Genomic DNA, 18,533 nt, shown 5'->3' with positions numbered 1-18,533 from the left:
TCTTCTTCTTCTTCTTTTTTTTTTTTTCAGTAGAGACAGGATTTTTGTCCTCTAGGTTGCAGCACAGTGGCAAATTATAGCTCACTGTACCCTGGAACTCCTGGGCTCAAGGAGTCCTCAAGCCTCCCAAGCAGCTAGGAGTACAGCTGCATGCCACTTCTCAAAGGAGAGAGACTCGCCACAGAGAACAGTGGGCCCTACTGGCTTTTGTTAACTGGTGAAATGGTTTTGTTGGTCCATACAGATACTGCTACTCTATGGACAAACAAAACCATTTCACCAATTAAATTAGTCGCCCCTCATCATGAATGTGGTGATTAACAACTTGGATATATTTTGTTTAAACTATTTTTTTTTTTTTTTTTTGAGATGGAGTTTCGCTCTTGTTACCCAGGCTGGAGTGCAATGGAGTGATCTCGGCTCACCGCAACCTCCGCCTCCTGGATTCACGCAATTCTCCTGCCTCAGCCTCCCAAGTAGCTGGGACTACAGGCACGCGCCATGCCCAGCTAATTTTTTGTATTTTTAGTAGAGACGGGGTTTCACCATGTTGACCAGGATGGTCTCGATCTCTTGACCTCGTGATCCACCCGCCTCGGCCTCCCAAAGTGCTGAGATTACAGGCATGAGCCACCGCGCCCGGCCCTTGTTTAAACTATTTTAAAGAATATCTAAATTATGGATGAAGGGAAGAAAATTAACCTTCCTTTTGACACTGCTCCTGTGTCTTCTTTGTGTCATTATTTACTTACAAGTCTTTTTTGGGGGGCGGGGGACAGTCTTGCTCTAGCCCCTAGGCTGGAGTGCAGTGGCGTGATCTCGGCTCACTGAAACCTCCGCCTCCTAGGTTCAAGCAATTCTCCTGCCTCAGCCTCCCCAGTAGCTGGGATTACAGGTGCCTGCCACCATGCCCAGCTAATTTTTGTACATAAAAACTATTGCCTGCCTCAGCCTCCTGAGCATCTGGGATTACAGGCACCTGCCACCATGCCCAGCTAATTTTTGTACTTTTAGTAGAGACAGGGTTTCACCATGTTGGGCAGGCTGGTCTTGAATTCCTGGCCTCAGGTGATCTGCCCGCCTCAGCCTCCTAAAAGGTTGGGATTACAGGCGTGGGCCACCATGCCCAGCCACAAGTCATATTTTAAAGCATCCTAGGTCAGGTACAGTGGCTCACACCTGTAATCCCAGCACTTTGGGAGGCCGAGGCAGGCAGATCACGAGATCAGGAGATAGAGACCATCCTGGCCAACATGGTGAAATCCCGTTTCTACTAAAAATACAAAAATTCGCTGAGTGTGGTGTAATCTCAGCTACTCTGGAGGCTGAGACAGGAGAATCGCTTGATCCCGGGAGTCAGACATTGCAGTGAGCTGAGATTGTTCCACTGCACCCCAGCCAGGTGATAGAATGAGACTCTGTCTCAAAACAAACAAACAAACAAACAAACAAACAAAACCATCCTATTCCTTAGTTGTTATTCCGTTGGTTTTAACCCCAGCTCCCTGGTGCTTGAACCTCCAGCTTCACCCTGGAGCCCACAGGTGGATTTACATCTAATATGTGCAATCCTGATATAAATCCCCAGGGAGGAAGCCTGGAGTTAGCCACCTGTACTCTGTGCAATGCCATTCTTACTGTTGCTTTCACCTCTGGCAGGAGTTTCCTTTTCACAAGGGAGAAAGGCCTATGGATTTATAGCAGTGTTTTATTTTCCAGCAAGCTTAGAAATCTACAAAATGGTTCTGCTTCTTATAAAAACCGCTGCAGAGAGGGGCTTGGGCTCCTTCTAGAGTGTTTAATTTTTCCTTAGCATAGAAGTCACTTGTGAAAGGAACTCTTACCTGGAACCTGCATTGGAAAAGCATTCAAAAGTAGGGATGTTCTGGTGGAGTCACTGATGGGAGAGGCTTTTGTGGGGTTACTGAGGAGCTCTGTGGAGCGCCTGACCTGCTCCTGGCAGGACAGCTTGGAAACCAGCAGATGAAGTGATTGCTTGGAGCTGTGGTCCAGGAGTGCGTTTCTGAGACATTTGCAACCTAGTGGGAAGTAAACCACTTTCCCATCAGCCGTAGTGTGTTTTGTTGGCACGATGTTTCTGAAGGGATAGTAACCACATAATCCCAAGCCAAAGATATTTAAATTACTTTAAATCAAGAGCCTTGTGAATTTTGGATTTCCCTACTAAAAGCATGTATAATTATTTTGAGCCAAACATGTGATATTTAACTTTTCAACTTTTATTTTTGTATTTGAGAATAATTCTCCTTTCAAAGACTAAAGACTTTCTTGTTTATTCCTAGATTAGAAGCTGAGCCAGGGATGAGGGGTACTGAAAGGGCATAGCCAGTCCTATTGGCGGGACCCTGGGACCCAGGGGCCGTTTCTCCTCTAAGGCTCCCCACTAGGAAGCTGCACTCACCTGCTCTGCGGCTTGGGGCGGGGGTTGGGGGGTGGGGGGCGGTAGGTCTTAGCTCTGTAGCTGCGGGCTGGTGCTTGCGCTGAGAATAGCCGCTGGAGGGGCTCGCATGCCCAGCGCTGCACCGCGAGTCGACCAACCGCTGACAGGTGGGACGACTGGGTCGACAGGGAGACTCGGTTCGCTTTTGTAGCCGTGGCTGGGGGCAGCCCGGGCTCCCTGAACCAAGCGCGCGCGCGGGCAGCCGCCCTGCCCCTGTGCACCGACCCGCCAGCGCGCAGCCTGGTGAGCGCACTTGTGCGCCTTGGGATCAACTGGGCTGCTTGTTGGGAGAATCGGCTTGGTGACAACAGGGCCGGAGCTTCTCTTAAGTCAAAGGGTGTTATGCTTTGAATGGGTCTCCCTCAAAACAATTCAATATGTATTAGAGGTGTAGCCTTCAGGAGGTGAGGGCTCAGCACTTGTCAGTGTCTCAGTGTTCTTGTAAAAGAGTTTGAGGGAGGGAGTTTGGTCTCTTTTGTGGTCTGTAAGAAATACATTCCTGGGTTTGTTGTTGTTGTTGTTGTTTTTACAAATTACCCAGTCTTGGGTATTTTGTTATTACAGCACATCAAGATTGACACAAAGGGCTAGCACCATTCTGGACAGGACAGAAAGCTCCTGTCACCCTGATTGGAGGTGGACACTCCTGCAGCTGGACTTTTTTCACTTGGAGACTACAAGACCCACAGGCGTTCCCTTATTCTCTTCTTGGGATCTGTAAATCTCCTGAAATACTATGCCATGTTTTACATCTAAATGCAAGTGCCTGGAATGAGGGACAAAAGCTTTTATCCAATTCAACATCTGTGACACCCCCCACTGCCCACTCCCCAACCCCACTCCGCCCCTCCAACCCTCACCAAACCTGTAAAAATGATTAATTAAACCAGCAGTACCCAAACTTGGCTGCACATTCATCACCCAGGGAGTTTTGTTTTGTTTTGTTTTTCTGAGATGGAGCCTTGCTCTGTCGCCCAGGCTGGAGTTCAGTGGTGTGATCTCTGCTCACTGCAACTCCCACCTCCCAGATTCAAGTGATTCTCCTGCCTCAGCCTCCTGAGAAGCTGGGATTACAGGCACACACCACCACGCCCAACTGATATTTGTATTTTTAGTAGAGATGGGGTTTCACCGTGTTGGTCAGACTGGTCTCCAACACCTGACTTCTTGATACACTTGCCTCAGCCTCCCAAAGTGCTGTGATTACAGGCGTGAGCCACCATGCCCGGCCAATCCAGGGAGTTTTTAAAAGCTGGAAGCCCCAAGTGGAAGCCCAGGTCACTTAACTCAGTGGGATGGGACCCCAGCCATTAGTGTTTTGAAAGATTCACAGGTGATTCCAGTGTATAGGAAAGTGTGGGCACCACTGCCATCACTGAACACTATATGATTTTACATTTTTTCAGCTAGACCGTTTGCTTCTCTGCTTTTTTCATGAGGTGGTGGGTGTCACAGTATCTAGCCCAGCTCTGAGATGCACTACGTATTTGCTGCATGAAGGAGGCAAAGGCAGAGAACAGGATAGGGCATGTAACTTGCAGGCCCCTCTTTGCTGTGTCCAAAATTCTCCCTGGGCTGAAATACCACTGACCTCATGTAAATGGCTTCATGTAATGTCTGAAGCCAAGGAGGAAAATGTGTCATTACTCCCTGATGGGACATCTGTCTTTTAGTCTCTCCAGAATGCACCTACCTGTGTCACTGTGGCTCAGAGGTCTGGGATGGCATTTGGGTATGCACCATAAGAGTCATCACCCCTGTGGTTCCAACACCTGTGAGTCCAGCACTGGGACGGATACCTCATATTCTGCAATAGATCTGGCCTGGTGCTATCCTGGGCCATGTTCTCTTGTTGAACATGATCACGAACAATTTTCCACAACACTGTTAGACAAGACTCCTCTGTGACCAGGATGGATCTAGACCAGAATAAGACCACTCCAGCATCATATCTGAAAACAGACAAAGCATAAACATTGTTCAACCCACAAATATAGCAGTTGTTTTGACTAATAGAACTGTCTGCTGCTTCATTGCCAATTGTAGCTTTTATTTTGAGACAGCATCTCGCTCTGTCAGCCAGACTGGAGTACAGTGGCAAAATGACTTCCTGCAACCTTGGCCTCCTGGGCTCAAGCAATCCTCCTACCCCAGCCTTCTGAGTATCTGGGATCATGGCACATGCCACAACACCTGGCTGATTTAAAAAAAAAAAAATTGTGATGGCTGGGTGCAGTGACTCATGCCTGAAATCCCAGCACTTTGGGAGGCCAAGGGGGGCGGATCATGAGTTCAGGAAGTCAAGATCATCCTGGCTAACACAGTGAAACCCTGTCTCTGCTAAAAGTACAAAAAATTAGCCAGGCGCGGTGGCATGCACCTGTAATTCCAGCTACTTGGAGGCCAAGGCAGCAGAATTGCTTGAACCCGAAAGGCAGAGGTTGCAGTCGGCCAAGATTGCACCACTTCACTCCAGCCTGGGAAACAGTGAGACTCCGTCTCAAAAAATAAAAATGTTTTTTCTGGAGATAGGTTCTTTCTACATTGCTCAGGCTGGTCTCAAACTCTTGGGCTCAAGCAGTTCTCCCACCTCAGCCTCCTGAAGTGCTGGGATTACAGGCCTGGGCCACCACACCCAGCCTAATTACAGCTTTAGACCTGGTGTAGTCTGCTTGCCCTGTGGGTAAGATTTATGAGGATATACATTCATAGAATTGCCAGTTTCCTGACCCTATCCAACTCAGAAAAAAGCTATGCTTTCTTAAACTTCTCCCAAAGAAGGTAACAAAAACCCAGATCCTTTAGTAACATTTTCTAACATCCTCTTACTGAGACACCCCCAGGTTTCCCATTGTTTGCATTTTTCCTCTTTTCAATGATAATTCAACTCAACTTTCTTAACTATAGGTGTGTTCCTAGTGGTTTCCGACTGGAGAGCATTGACAAATTATCTTATTTACATATCCCAACACCAGTGCAAGAAAAGTATTACGCCCCCTTCCCACAGGAGCTCACTGAGGTTCTTTTAGGTTACGCAGCTCACACAGGGCTGCGGGGCTTTAAAGTGAAGAGCTAGGGTTCATTTTCACATAGTTTTGTTGGAAGACAAGCTAGCATGTTGCTTACTTACATTAACTTTAGCTGCTAGACTAGCGGAGCTCCAACCCAACACTGCCTTTTCTGGCTGTAGGAACTTGAGGAAGTCATGTAACATTTCTCAACTTCCTTACCTAATAAAAGTGTTACTGGCCAGGCGCGGTGGCTCAAGCCTGTAATCCCAGCACTTTGGGAGGCTGAGGCGGGTGGATCACGAGGTCAGGATTTCAAGATCAGCCTGGGCAATATGGTGAAACCCTGTCTCTATTAAAAATGTAAAAATTAGCCCGTTGTGGTGGCACGTGGCTGTAGTCCCAGCTATTTGGGAGGCTGAGGCAGAAGAATCACTTGAACCTGGGAGACAGAGGTTGCAATGAGTTGAGATTGCGTCACTGCACTCCAGCTCAGGTGACAGAGCATGACTTTCTCAAAAAAAAAAAAAGATACCTAGAGAAAACAAAACACTAGTTTTTTTAAAAAGAAGCACCATATTTTCCAGCCATATATGAAAATAATTCTAACTCCTTGGTGATTAATAGATAATTTCATTTTAAAAATGTTTCTCTTGGCTGGACATGGGGGCTTATGTACTGCCTGCACTCCCAGTACTTCGGGAGGCTAAGGGAGGAGGAGGAGGAGGCCAGGAGTTCAAGACCAGCCTGGGCAACATAGTGAGATCTTGTCTCTAAGAAAAAAAAAACTTTTTTTGAGTCGAAGTCTTGGTTTGTCACCCAGGCTGGAGTACAGTGGTGAGATCTTGGTTCACTGCAACCTCCACTTCCTGGGTTCAAGTGATTCTCCTGCCTCAGCCCCCAGAATAGCTGGAACTACAGGTGCTGGCCACCAAGCTTGGCTCATTTTTGTTTTTGTTTTCCCTTTAATAGAGATGGGGTTTCATATTGGCCAGGCTGGTCTCAAACTCCTGACCTTGTGATCCGCCAGCCTTGTCCTCCCAAAGTACTGGGATTACAGGCCTTATACACCGTGCCCAGCCAGAAAAAAATTTAAAAGTAGTCAGGTGTAGTACCATGTGCCTGTAATCCCATCTATTCTAGAAGCCAATTGGGGAAGGACCATTTGAGCCCTGGAGGTCAAGGCTAAAGTGAGCCATAATGGCACCACTGCACTCCAGAGAGACAGTCTGTCTGAAAAAAAATAAAACAGACCAGGTGCAGTGGCTCACGTCTGTAAACCTGGCACTTTGGGAGGCCAAGGTGGGCAGATCATGAGATCAGGAGTTCAAGACCAGCCTGGCCAACATGGTGAAACTTTGTCTCTACTAAAAGTATAAAAATTTGCTGGTTGTGGTGGTGGGTACCTGTGATTCTAGCTACTTGGGAGGCTGAGGCAGGAGAATTGCTTCAACCCGGGAAGCGGAGGTTGCAGTGAGCTGAGATCATGCCACTACACTCCAGTCTGGGTGACAGAACAAAACTCCACTCCATCTCAAAACAAACAAAATATGCTTTGCTCTTCAGCTATAGTGTATTACTGAGTACTTTTAAAAGTCTAGCAAGATACTAGGAATAGCTACCCCTGAAGTGAGACTAGACTTCCACCTCTTTGTATCTTGTTCCCAATATGTTCATTTGACATGACGGAGAACTGCAGATGGTTGGTTTTTGTTTGTTGGTTTTTTTGAAACAAGATTTCACTCCATCACCCAGTCAGTGATGCAATCAGGACTCACTGAGCCTTCACCTCCCAGCTCAAGTGTCCTCCTACCTCGCCTCCCAAGTAGCTGGGACTACAGGTGTATGCCACCACACCCGGCCAATTTTTATGTTTCTATTTTTTGTAGAGATGAGGTCTCACCATGTTGCCCAGACTGGTCTCAAACTCCTGAGCTTAAGCACTCCTCCCGCCTGGGCCTACCAGGGTGCTGATATTATAGGCATGAGACATCACACAGCCTGATAGTTACTGATGAACTGAGGTAATGTGGGAAATAAGAAAAAGCAATCCATATTTAAACATTGTATTTTAAATTTGACACTCTTTTGGTGACTTTTCCTACATATATCTGTTGTTTTCTTTTTGTTTGTTTGTTTTGAGACGGAGTGCGGTGGTGCAAATCTTGGTTCACTGCAACCTCCGCCTCCCAGGTTCAAGTGATTCTCCTGCCTCGGCCTCCAGAGTACCTGGAACTACAGGTGCCTGCCACCAAGCTGGCCAGGCTGGTCTCGAACTCCTGACTTTCTGTTGCCTGGGCTGGAGTGCAATGGCACAATCTCGGCTCACTGCAACTTCTGCCTCCCAGGTTCAAGTGATTCTCCTGCCTCAACCTCCTGAGTATCTAGGATTCCAGTTGTGCGACACCATGCCAGGCTAATTTTATATATTTTTAGTAGAAACTAGGTTTTACCATGTTGGTTAGGCTGGTCTCGAACTCCTGACCTTGTGATCCGCCCTCCTAGGCCTCCCAAAGTGTTGTGATTATAGGTGTGAGCCATTGCGCCCGGCCTATTTTTGTTGTTGTTGTTTTTGAGATGGAGTCTTGCTCTTGCTGTGCAGTCTGGAATTCAATGGCACAATCTCGACTCACTGTAACATCCGAATCCTGGGCTCAAGCGATTTTCCTGACTCAGCCTCCTGAGTAGCTGAGATTACAGGTGCCCGCCACCATGCCTGGATAATTTTTGTATTTTTAGTAGAGATGGTGTTTCATCATGTAGGCCAGGCTGGTCTCGAACTCCTGACCTCAGGTGATCCGCCCACCTCAGCCTCCCAAAGTGCTGGGATTACAGGCATAAGCCACCATACCCAGCCTCACACATAGGTTTTTAAAAGCTCTTAACTCTTAGTATTATTTATTTATTGACTTATTTTTTGGAGACAGGGTCTCACTATCGCCCAGGCTGGAGTGCAGCGGCACAATCTCAGTTCACTGCAACCTCCTCTTCCTGGGTTCAAGTGATTATCCGGCCTCAGCCTCCTGAGTTACTGGGATAACAGGCACATGCCACGACGCTCAGCTAATTTTTATATTTTTTTAGTAGAGACTGGGTTTTGCCATATCAGCCAGGTTGGTCTGGACCTCCTGACCTCAAGTGATCCACCGACCTCAGCCTCCCAAAGTGTTGGGGTTACAGGCATGAGCCATGACCCCCGGCCCATTCCTGCTATCATTTACATTGTATTATTTTTCATTGCCAGACAATTAGGAAATTTACATTTGCAATTGATATTTAGCTTGGTTTGCAGTATAGCTTTCAGCTGTTCTTTATCTTGGACTAGGTTTCTCAAGTGTTGCTCAGAGAGAGTTGGCAATCATGGCTTAGAGTGCCTATGGGTTTGGCGCCAGATGGGCTGGGAGTAGGCATTGTCTGAATTAGATATTGGAGTTGATGACCCCTCACCCCCAGGCACCTTCTATTCAAATGATTTTAGTTAATGGGATAGTGACAACTCCTACGGAATCTGCATCTTTGCCTAGAGCACAGGGCAGAGTCAGCAATGAATGAATATTTACTGGCTGGCTGAGATTCCTGCAAAAGCCTAACTCTGCTACAAGATTCTCAGGTGAATGCCCATGATGACTTTAAAGTTCTTACACATCACAAACCCTATTCACATGTGCTACAGATAATTTTAAGAATTCAGGGCTGGACAGGTAGCTCACACCTGAAATTCTAGCACTTTGGGAGACCCAAGCAGGAAGATCGTTTGAGTACAGGAGTTTGAGACCAGCCTGGGCAACATAGGGAGACCCCCCCTTCCACACTCCGATCTCTACACACACACACACACACACACACACACAAATTAGCCAGGTTTGGTGACAGCGCCTGTAGTCCCAGCTGCTCAGGAAGCTAGGGTGGAAGGATCACTTGAACCTAGAAGGTCGAGGTTGCAGTGAGCCATGATTGTGCCACTGCACTCCAGTGAGCTATGATTATTCCACTGCACTCGAGTCTGGGCAACAGAGGGAGACCCTATGTCACATTCTAAATAAACTGTTGTATCTATGTCTTGCTATCAAATTCTTTTATTTGAACTCAGGACTCTTTTCATCAAATCCTGTATTTACACCATTGAAAAATAATTTATTTGATGGAATGAAACCACTGTGAGTCCCCTGTGGTTCGAGGATACAGCATCTTTTAACACAGGTGCTTGTCCTGTGCACCCGGGTCTCTGATTAAATAACAACCTGTCACTTAAGCCCTAGGGTCTGAGAAAAGAAGACAGTGTGAGCAGCTCTGATAGAGGATGAGCAGAAAGAAGTCAGAAATCTGAATAGGATCAACCCAGGCTCTGACCTTTCCAGAGCTTTCCCCCAGCTCTGCCCTGTCCCCCTCGTCCGTGCTGTGTCTCCTGGTGTCCCCCGACCCCCCAGTGACAGGGGTGCTGTGCACTCCCCTGTGGTTTATCCTCCACAGGAAATTCAGTCATTCCCAGGTTTGTTCTGTGTCACTGCAGTCTATTCTTCACAGAAACTGAGTTTCTATCTCACTGAGTGACCTCCATGTGCTCATGTAGCACTTAAGGCCTTTTCTGTCATAATCATGTTTTGATTATCCATTTAGTAGCATTTCCACAAGAAGAGTTTGAAATACTAACAGACTTAAGTAATACTTCCTCTGATTACGAAAATAATCTGGCCGGGTGCTGTGGCTCACGCGTGTAATCCCAGCACTTCGGAAGGCAGAGGCGGGCAGATCATGAGGTCAGGAGATTGAGACCATTCTGGCCAATATGGTGAGACCAGGTATCTACTAAAATAAAAAATAAAAATTAGCTGCGTGTGGTGGCACGCACCTGTAATCCTAGCTACTCAGGAGGCTGATGCAGGGAAATCACTTGAACCCGGGAGGTTGCAGTGAGTGGAGATCGCTCAACTACACTTCAGTCTGGTGACAGAGCAAGACTCTGTCTCAAAAATAAATAAATAAATAAATAAATAAATAAATAAATAAATAAATAAAAATTTTAGGCCAGATGCTGTGGCTCATGGCTGTAATCCCAACACTTTGGGAGGCCTAGGCGGGTGGATCATTTGAAGCCAGGAGTTCGAGACAAGCCTGGCCAACATGGTGAAACCTCGTCTCTACTAAAAATACAAAAATTAGCCATGTGTGGTGACACACACCTGTAATTCCAGCTACTTGGGAGGTCGAGGCAGGAACCTGGGTGGCAGAGGTTGAAGTGAGCCAGGACGGCCCCCATTGCACTCCAGCCTTGGTGGCAGTGAGTGAGACTCTGTTTAAAAAAAAAAAAAGAAGAAGAAGAAATAAAAGTAAACTTTTTTTTTTTTTAGAGATGGAGTTTCACTCTTGTTACCCAGGCTGGAGTGCAATGGCGCGATCTCGGCTCACTGCAACCTCCGCCTCCTGGGTTCAGGCAATTCTCCTGCCTCAGCCTCCTGAGTAGCTGGGATTACAGGCACGCACCACCATGCCCAGCTAATTTTTTGTATTTTTAGTAGAGACGGGGTTTCACCATGTTGACCAGGATGATCTCGATCTCTTGACCTCGTGATCCACCCGTCTCGGCCTCTCAAAGTGCTGGGATTACAGGTGTGAGCCACTGCGCCCGGCCCTAAACTTAGTTTTAGAATATTTGGAAAATCCAAGGAAAGCAGAAGGAAGAAAATAAAATTATCTGTTAGTTCCTGTCTGGGAGGAATTGTTAGGATTTTGTAGTAGACTCCTGTTGGATTTCTTTTTTTCGCTCTTGTTACCCAGGCTGGAGTGCAATGGCGCAATCTCGGCTCACCACAACCTCCACCTCCTCGGTTCAGGCAATTCTCCTGCCTCAGCCTCTCAAGTAGCTGGGATTACAGGCACGCGCCACCATGCCCAGCTAATTTTTTGTATTTTTTTTAGCAGAGACGGGGTTTCACCATGTTGACCAGGATGGTCTGGATCTCTTGACCTTGTGATCCACCCACCTCGGCCTCCCAAAGTGCTGGGATTACAGGCATGAGCCACCGCGCCCGGCTGGGATTTCTATTTAGTCATATGTAACAAGGCATACTTTACTAAGATGTGAATGTACTCCACATTTTGTTCTAATCTTCCTTTTTACCTTAATGTATTATCAGTATTTTAGCATATCAGTCATTTTTTTCTACCGTGTTTTGCTATTTTTTATTTATTTATTTTTCAAGACAGGATTTTACTCTGTCACCCAGGCTGGAATGCAGTGGCATAATCATAGCTCACTGCAGCCTCGAACTCCAGGGGTCAAATGATCCTCCCACTTCAGCCTCCCAAGTAGCTGGGACCACAGATGCATGTGGCCATGATCAGCTAATTTATTTAAAATTATTTTGTTGCAGAAAATTTTACCTGACAAGAAACCCAAGCGGCACTCAGGGAAGCAGAAGAACACACTTTATTACACCAGTAGGCCCAGAAAGGTTCACAACCAAAAGTCTGGACCCCGGCTAAGAAAAGTACACAGTTTTTATAGGTGAAGGGGCAGAAGTAACTCAGAACTTTAGACAACACAGCAGGTTTTAGACGATGCGGCAGTTTTCCTTAAGGTTTTTAGCTACTAAGCCATAAGCTGAGGTACAGAAGCAGAAAGAGGCAGTTAATAGCAGAAAAACCAGGGTAGTTTTAAAATAGGGAAGTTGCTGACTATGTGCTAACAAAATCCTGGGCAAAACTTCCACTTCAGTTTTGTAGAGACAGGATCTCTCTTTGTCACCTAGGCTGGTCTCAAACTCTTGGGCTCACGTAATTCTTCCACTGTGGCCTCCCAGCTTGCTGGGATTACAGGTGTAAGCCACTGTGCTTGGCCACATACCATGTTTTTAGAAGCTGTATATATTTATTTTATATGCTAGGGAATCGTAGATGTTTCATTATTGAAGAAGTGAATTAATGTGGAAAATAATAAAATATGATATATGTCTAAACACTTTATTTTAAATTTAAACAATAGGGTACATATACATTTTTATATATAAATATATATGTATATATATATAAATATATACATATATAAAATATATGTATATAAATATATACGTATAAATATATATAAATATATACATATATTTTTGTATATAAATATATATGTATATTTGAGATGGAGTCTCACTGTCACCCAGGCTGGAGTGCGGTGGCACAATCTCAGCTCACTGCAACCTCCACCTCACAGGTTCAAGTGATTCTCCTCCCTCAGCCTCCCAAGTAGCTGAGACTACAGATGCCTGTCACCACGCCAAGCTAATTTTTGTATTTTTAGTAAAGACTGGGTTTCACCATATTGGTCAGGCTGGTCAGGAACTCCTGACCTTGTGATCCACCCGCCTTGGCCTCCCAAAGTGAGGGGATTATAGGAGTGAGCCACCACAACCGGCCCTAAACAACAGCATATTCACTTTGCAATCTTTTTTTTTTTTTTTTTTTTTGAGATAAGAGTCTTAACTGCATCATTCAGGCTGGAGTGCATGAAGTGCAGTGGCGCAGTCTCGGGTGTGAATGCATCCTCAACCTTCTGGGCTGGAATGATCCTCCCAGTTTAGCCTCCCTACTAGATGGGACTACAGGTGTGAGCCACCTCACCCTGTCTCACTTTGCAATCTTTTGGCTACAGGTGTAAAGCCCATTCTTGGAGAGTGGGTCCACTTATTCCAGTTTCTTGTCTAAACCATCCTTGTAATATCCAGTTTTGATTTTTTTTTTTTTTTTTTTGAGACAGAGTCTCACTCTATTGCCAGACTGGAGTGCAGTGGCGCGATCCCAGCTCACTACAACTTCTGTTTTCCGGTTTCAAGCAATTCTCCTGCCTCAGCCTCCTGAGTAGCTGGGACAACAGGCACGCACCACCATGCCCGGCTAATTTTCTGTACTTTTAATAGAGACTGGGTTTCACCATGTTGGCCAGGATGGTCTCGATCTCTTGACTTCGTGATCCGCCCACCTCAGCCTCCTAAAGTGCTGGGATTACAGGTGTGAGCCACCGCGCCTGGCATCCAGTTTTGATTTCTATAGAATGGATGAATAAAGACAGAACGTAAAATATATATATATATTTTTAGATGGAGTTTTGCTCTTATCACCCAGACTGGAGTGCAGTGGAGAGAGATCTCAGCTCACTGCACAACCTCTGCCTCCTGGGTTCAAGTGATTCTCCTGCCTCAGCCTCCTGAGTAGCTGGGATTACAGACCCACACCACCACGCCTGGCTAATTTTTGCATTTTTAGTAGACACGAGGGTTTCACCATGTAGGCCAGGCTGTTCTCAAACTCTTGACCTTAGGTAGTCTGCCTCCCTTAGCTTTCCAAAGTGCTGGGATTACTGGCATGAGCCACAGCATCCAGCTGAGAAGGTAAAAGAACTTTAAAGACACTTAATACAACCTCCTAGATCAGGTGCAAATGTTTCCAGGCTAGGCCAGGTGTGGTGGCTCATACCTGTAATCCCAATACTTTGGGAGGCTGATGGGAGGATCGCTTGAGGCGAGGAGTTGGACGCCAGCCTGGTCAACAAAGCAAGACCCCCATCTTTATTTTTAAAGAAAGAAAAATGTCCAGCCTTTTTTTTTTTTTGATATGAAGTGTCGCTCTGTCTCCCAGGCTGGAGTGCAGTGGTGTGATCTCAGCTCACTGCAACTTCTGCCTCTGGGTTCCAGCAATACTGACGCAGCCTCCCAAGTATGTGGAACTACAGGCGTGTACCACCACGCCTGGCTAATATTTTTATTTTTTAAATTTTATTTTTTATCAAGGGAAAGTGTGAACGCAGTCCCTCACTACCACAAATTATGCAGTCGAGTTTCCCGCATTTGGGGAAATCACAGGGGTCAGCAGATCCGGAGTGCAATGGATGAGCTTCACCCTGGGAAAACCACCTTCGTGATCATGTATCTCCTCTGCCAGGTAATTTTTGTATTTTCAGTAGAGATGGGGTTTCACCATGTTGGCCAGGCTGGTCTCAAATTCCTGGCCTCAGGTTAACCACTCGCCTTGGCCTCCCAAAGTGCTGGAATTACAGGCACAAGCCACCATGCCCACCCTCACATATATTTGTTTTTCAAAGCTCTTCACTCTTGGTATTATTTATTTATTTATTGGAGATAGGCTGGAGTGCAGTGGCACAATCACAGCTTACTGCAAACTCCGCTTTCTGAGTTCAAGTGATTCTCGGGCCTCAGTCTCCTGAGTAAATGGGGTTATAGGTGCACTTTGGTAATTTTTGTAGTTTTTTTAGTAGAGACCAGGTTTCACCATGTTAGCCAGGCTGGCCTCAACCTCCTGATCTCAAGTGATCTGCCCATCTTGGCTTCCCAAAGTCCTGGGGCTACAGGCATGAGCCACCCTTCCCAGCCCATTCCTGCTATTATTTAAATTATATTTTTTTATCGTCAAACAATTTATGTTTGGAATTGATACTTAGTTTTACTTGTAGTGTAGCTTTCTGCTGTTATTTACCAGGGACTATGTTTCTAAAGTGTTACTCAGAGAGAATTGGCAACAATAGCTTAGAGTGCAAATGGGGTTGGTGCCAGAGGGCCTGGGGGTCAGCATTGTCTGAATTAGATACTGGAATTGATGACCCTTCACCTCCAGGTACCTTCTATTCAAATGATCATAGTTTATGGGCTCTTGACAACTACTAAGGAATCTGTATCTTTGTATATAGTCCGTGGCCCTGAAAAGAGTCATTGTTTAGTGAATATTTACTGGCTGGCTGAGATTTCTGTAAAAGCCTAACTCTGCTACAATGTTCTCAGGTGGATGTCAATTATTACTTTAAAGTTCACATACCGGTCACAAACTATTCACATGTGCTACAGATAATTTTTTTTTATTTTTTTATTTTTTATTTTTTTTTTTTTTTTTATGGTGCCAATTTAAATAGTTTTATTTAAGACATTGCATTTTCCACTTACAATACAGTGTTTATAAAGTGCAATGTTATTTCCTTCCTTCCCCTGTGCATATGTTCCATATTCAAGTATTGAGAATGCCCAGTAACTTACTATAGCAGCTGAACTTTTAAAAACTGCCACAGAATTCGCTACAAATTTAGGTCCTTCAATGTTTTACATGTGGAACAATGCTAAATCTATACTTGGGTTGGCTTAATCAACCTCTTCAATGGTGGGCCCTGAGGAAGCACCACCAGAGGGAGGAGCTCCACCACCAGGGAATCCCCCAGGCATTCCTCCTGGCATGCCTCCTGCACTCTGGTACAGCTTAGTGATGATGGGGTTGCAGACTTTCTCCAGCTCTTTTTGCTGATGTTCAAATTCTTCCTTCTCGGCAGTCTGATTCTTATCAAGCCAGTTGATAATTTCATTACACTTGTCCAGAATCTTCTGTTTGTCCTCATCGTTAATCTTGCCTTGAAGTTTCTCATCTTCGACAGTTGCTTTCATGTTGAATGCATAGGATTCAAGTGAATTCTTAGATGACACTTTGTCCCTCTGCTTCTCATCTTCAGCTTTGTACTTCTCAGCTTCCTGGACCATGCGTTCAATGTCTTCCTTGCTCAAACGGCCCTTGTCATTAGTGATAGTAATCTTGTTCTCTTTTCCTGTACTCTTGTCCACAGCAGACACATTGAGGATGCCATTGGCATCAATGTCAAAAGTGACTTCAATCTGAGGAACACCTCGGGGTGCAGGAGGTATGCCTGTGAGTTCAAACTTGCCAAGCAGGTTGTTATCTTTGGTCATGGCACGCTCACCTTCATAAACCTGAATAAGCACACCAGGCTGGTTGTCGGAATAGGTAGTGAAGGTCTGTGTCTGCTTGGTAGGAATGGTGGTATTACGCTTGATGAGGACGGTCATGACTCCACCAGCAGTTTCAATACCAAGGGAAAGAGGAGTGACATCCAAGAGCAGCAAATCTTGAACATTTTCAGACTTGTCTCCAGACAGGATGGCGGCCTGGACAGCTGCACCATAAGCAACAGCTTCATCAGGGTTGATGCTCTTATTCAGTTCTTTGCCATTGAAAAAGTCTTGGAGAAGCTTCTGAATCTTCGGGATGCGAGTAGAACCACCAACCAGGACAATATCATGAATCTGTGACTTGTCTAGTTTGGCATCTCGAAGGGCCTTCTCTACGGGATCCAGGGTTCCACGGAACAGGTCAGCATTCAACTCTTCAAATCGGGCACGGGTAATGGAGGTATAGAAGTCGATTCCTTCATAGAGAGAATCGATCTCAATACTGGCCTGGGTGCTGGAAGAGAGAGTACGCTTAGCACGCTCACAAGCAGTACGGAGGCGTCTTACAGCTCTCTTGTTCTCACTTATGTCCTTCTTATGCTTGCGCTTGAACTCAGCAATGAAATGGTTGACCATTCGGTTATCAAAATCTTCTCCACCCAAGTGGGTGTCTCCGGCTGTAGACTTGACCTCAAAGATTCCATCCTCAATAGTGAGGATTGACACATCAAAAGTGCCACCTCCCAGGTCAAAGATTAGCACGTTTCTTTCAGCTCCAACCTTTTTGTCTAAGCCGTAAGCAATAGCAGCAGCAGTTGGCTCATTAATAATTCTAAGTACATTGAGACCAGCAATAGTTCCAGCATCTTTGGTAGCCTGACGCTGAGAGTCATTAAAGTAAGCGGGCACTGTGACCACAGCATTGGTAACAGTCTTCCCAAGGTAGGCTTCTGCAATTTCCTTCATCTTTGTCAGAACCATAGAGGATACCTCCTCTGGATAGAAGCTTTTTGTCTCTCCCTTGTATTCTACTTGAACCTTGGGCCTGCCAGCATCATTCACCACCATAAAGGGCCAATGCTTCATATCAGACTGGACAACAGCATCATCAAATCTGCGTCCAATCAGACGTTTGGCATCAAAAACCGTGTTGGTAGGGTTCATTGCAACTTGATTCTTTGCGGCATCACCGATCAATCGTTCAGTGTCCGTAAAGGCTACATAGCTTGGAGTGGTTCGGTTTCCTTGATCATTGGCAATTATTTCTACTTTTCCGTGCTGGAAAACACCCACACAAGAGTAGGTGGTGCCAAGATCAATACCAACGGCAGGTCCCTTCGACATGGTTGCTGGCGTGTAGGCCTGGCCCCGACAACGAAGAAACCCACAATATTCCCGAGAGCTGCAGAGGAGTTCAATGAGCGCTACAGATAATTTTAAGAATTCAAGGCTGGGCTTGGTGGCTCACACCTGCAATTCCAGCATTTTGGGAGACACAAGCAGAAGATCTTTTGAGTCCTGGAGCTCCAGACTAGACTGGGCAACATAGGGAGACTTTATCTCCACAAAAAAAAAAAAAAAAAAAAAAAGGAAAAAGAAAAAAAAATTAGCGAAGTGTGGTGGCAGCACCTATATTCCCAGCTACTCAGGAAGCTAAGGTGGGAGGATCACTTGAACCTGGGAGGTGGAGGTTGCAGTGAGTCCTGATTATGCCACTGCACTCCAGTCTGGGCAACAGAGGGAGACCCTATGTCAAAAAGTAAATAAACTGTTGTATGTATGTCCTCCTATCAAAAATTGAACTTAGGACTCTTTTCATCAAATCCTGTATTTACACAATTGAAAAATAATATATTTGATGGAATGAAACCACCTTGAGTCCCCTGTGGTTCTAAGATGCAGCACCTTTTTTTTTTTTTTTTTTTTTTTTTTTTGAGACAGAGTCTCGCTTTGTCCACCAGGCTGGAGTTCAATGGCATGATCTCAGCTCACTGCAACCTCTGCTTCCCAGGTTCAAGCAATTCTTCTGCCTCAGCCTCCTGAAAACTGGGCACATGCCTCTATGCTCAGCTAATTTTTGTATTTTTATTAGAGATGGGGTTTCACCATATTGGCCAGGCTAGTCTTGAACTCCTGACCTCATGATCTGCCCACCTTGGCCACCAAAAGTACTGGGATTACAGGCGTGAGCCACTGAGTCCAGCCGATACAGCACCTTTTAACACAGGTGCTTGTCCTGTGCACCCTGGTCTCTGATTAAATAACAACATGTCACTTAAGCCCTAGGGTCTGAGAAAAGGAGACAGTGTGAGCAGCTCTGATAGAGGATGAGCAGAA

The 18,533-nt window shown here is 45.7% G+C and overlaps 1 protein-coding gene and 1 non-coding gene across 2 annotated transcripts; both read right to left on the bottom strand.

The window, feature by feature from the left end:
* Nucleotides 1-14,239: 14,239 nt before the first annotated feature.
* Nucleotides 14,240-14,402, bottom strand: LOC135278200 (U1 spliceosomal RNA). The gene has a single exon (XR_010345749.1). It is a non-coding gene; the product is annotated as a U1 spliceosomal RNA (small nuclear RNA).
* Nucleotides 14,403-15,362: 960 nt separating this feature from the next.
* LOC135278038 (heat shock cognate 71 kDa protein) lies at nucleotides 15,363-17,618 on the bottom strand. Its single transcript, XM_064384439.1, has one exon. It carries the CDS (start codon nucleotides 17,538-17,540, stop codon nucleotides 15,600-15,602), a length of 1,941 nt encoding a protein of 646 aa, XP_064240509.1. The 5' UTR covers nucleotides 17,541-17,618; the 3' UTR covers nucleotides 15,363-15,599.
* Nucleotides 17,619-18,533: the final 915 nt, after the last annotated feature.

Source organism: Aotus nancymaae, unplaced genomic scaffold (assembly GCF_030222135.1).
Source record: "Aotus nancymaae isolate 86718 unplaced genomic scaffold, 86718_ANA_hifiasm-v0.15.2.pri h1tg000036l, whole genome shotgun sequence".
NCBI classification, from domain to species: Eukaryota; Metazoa; Chordata; class Mammalia; order Primates; family Aotidae; genus Aotus; species Aotus nancymaae.
The sequence above is the reverse complement of the archived record's forward strand: the minus strand, read 5'-3'. Positions and strand labels throughout refer to the sequence as shown.

Coding starts and splice junctions, on each gene's coding strand:
- LOC135278038 (XM_064384439.1), bottom strand. CDS start 17,540: ATGTCGAAGGGACCTGCCGTTGGTATTGATCTTGGCACCACCTACTCT.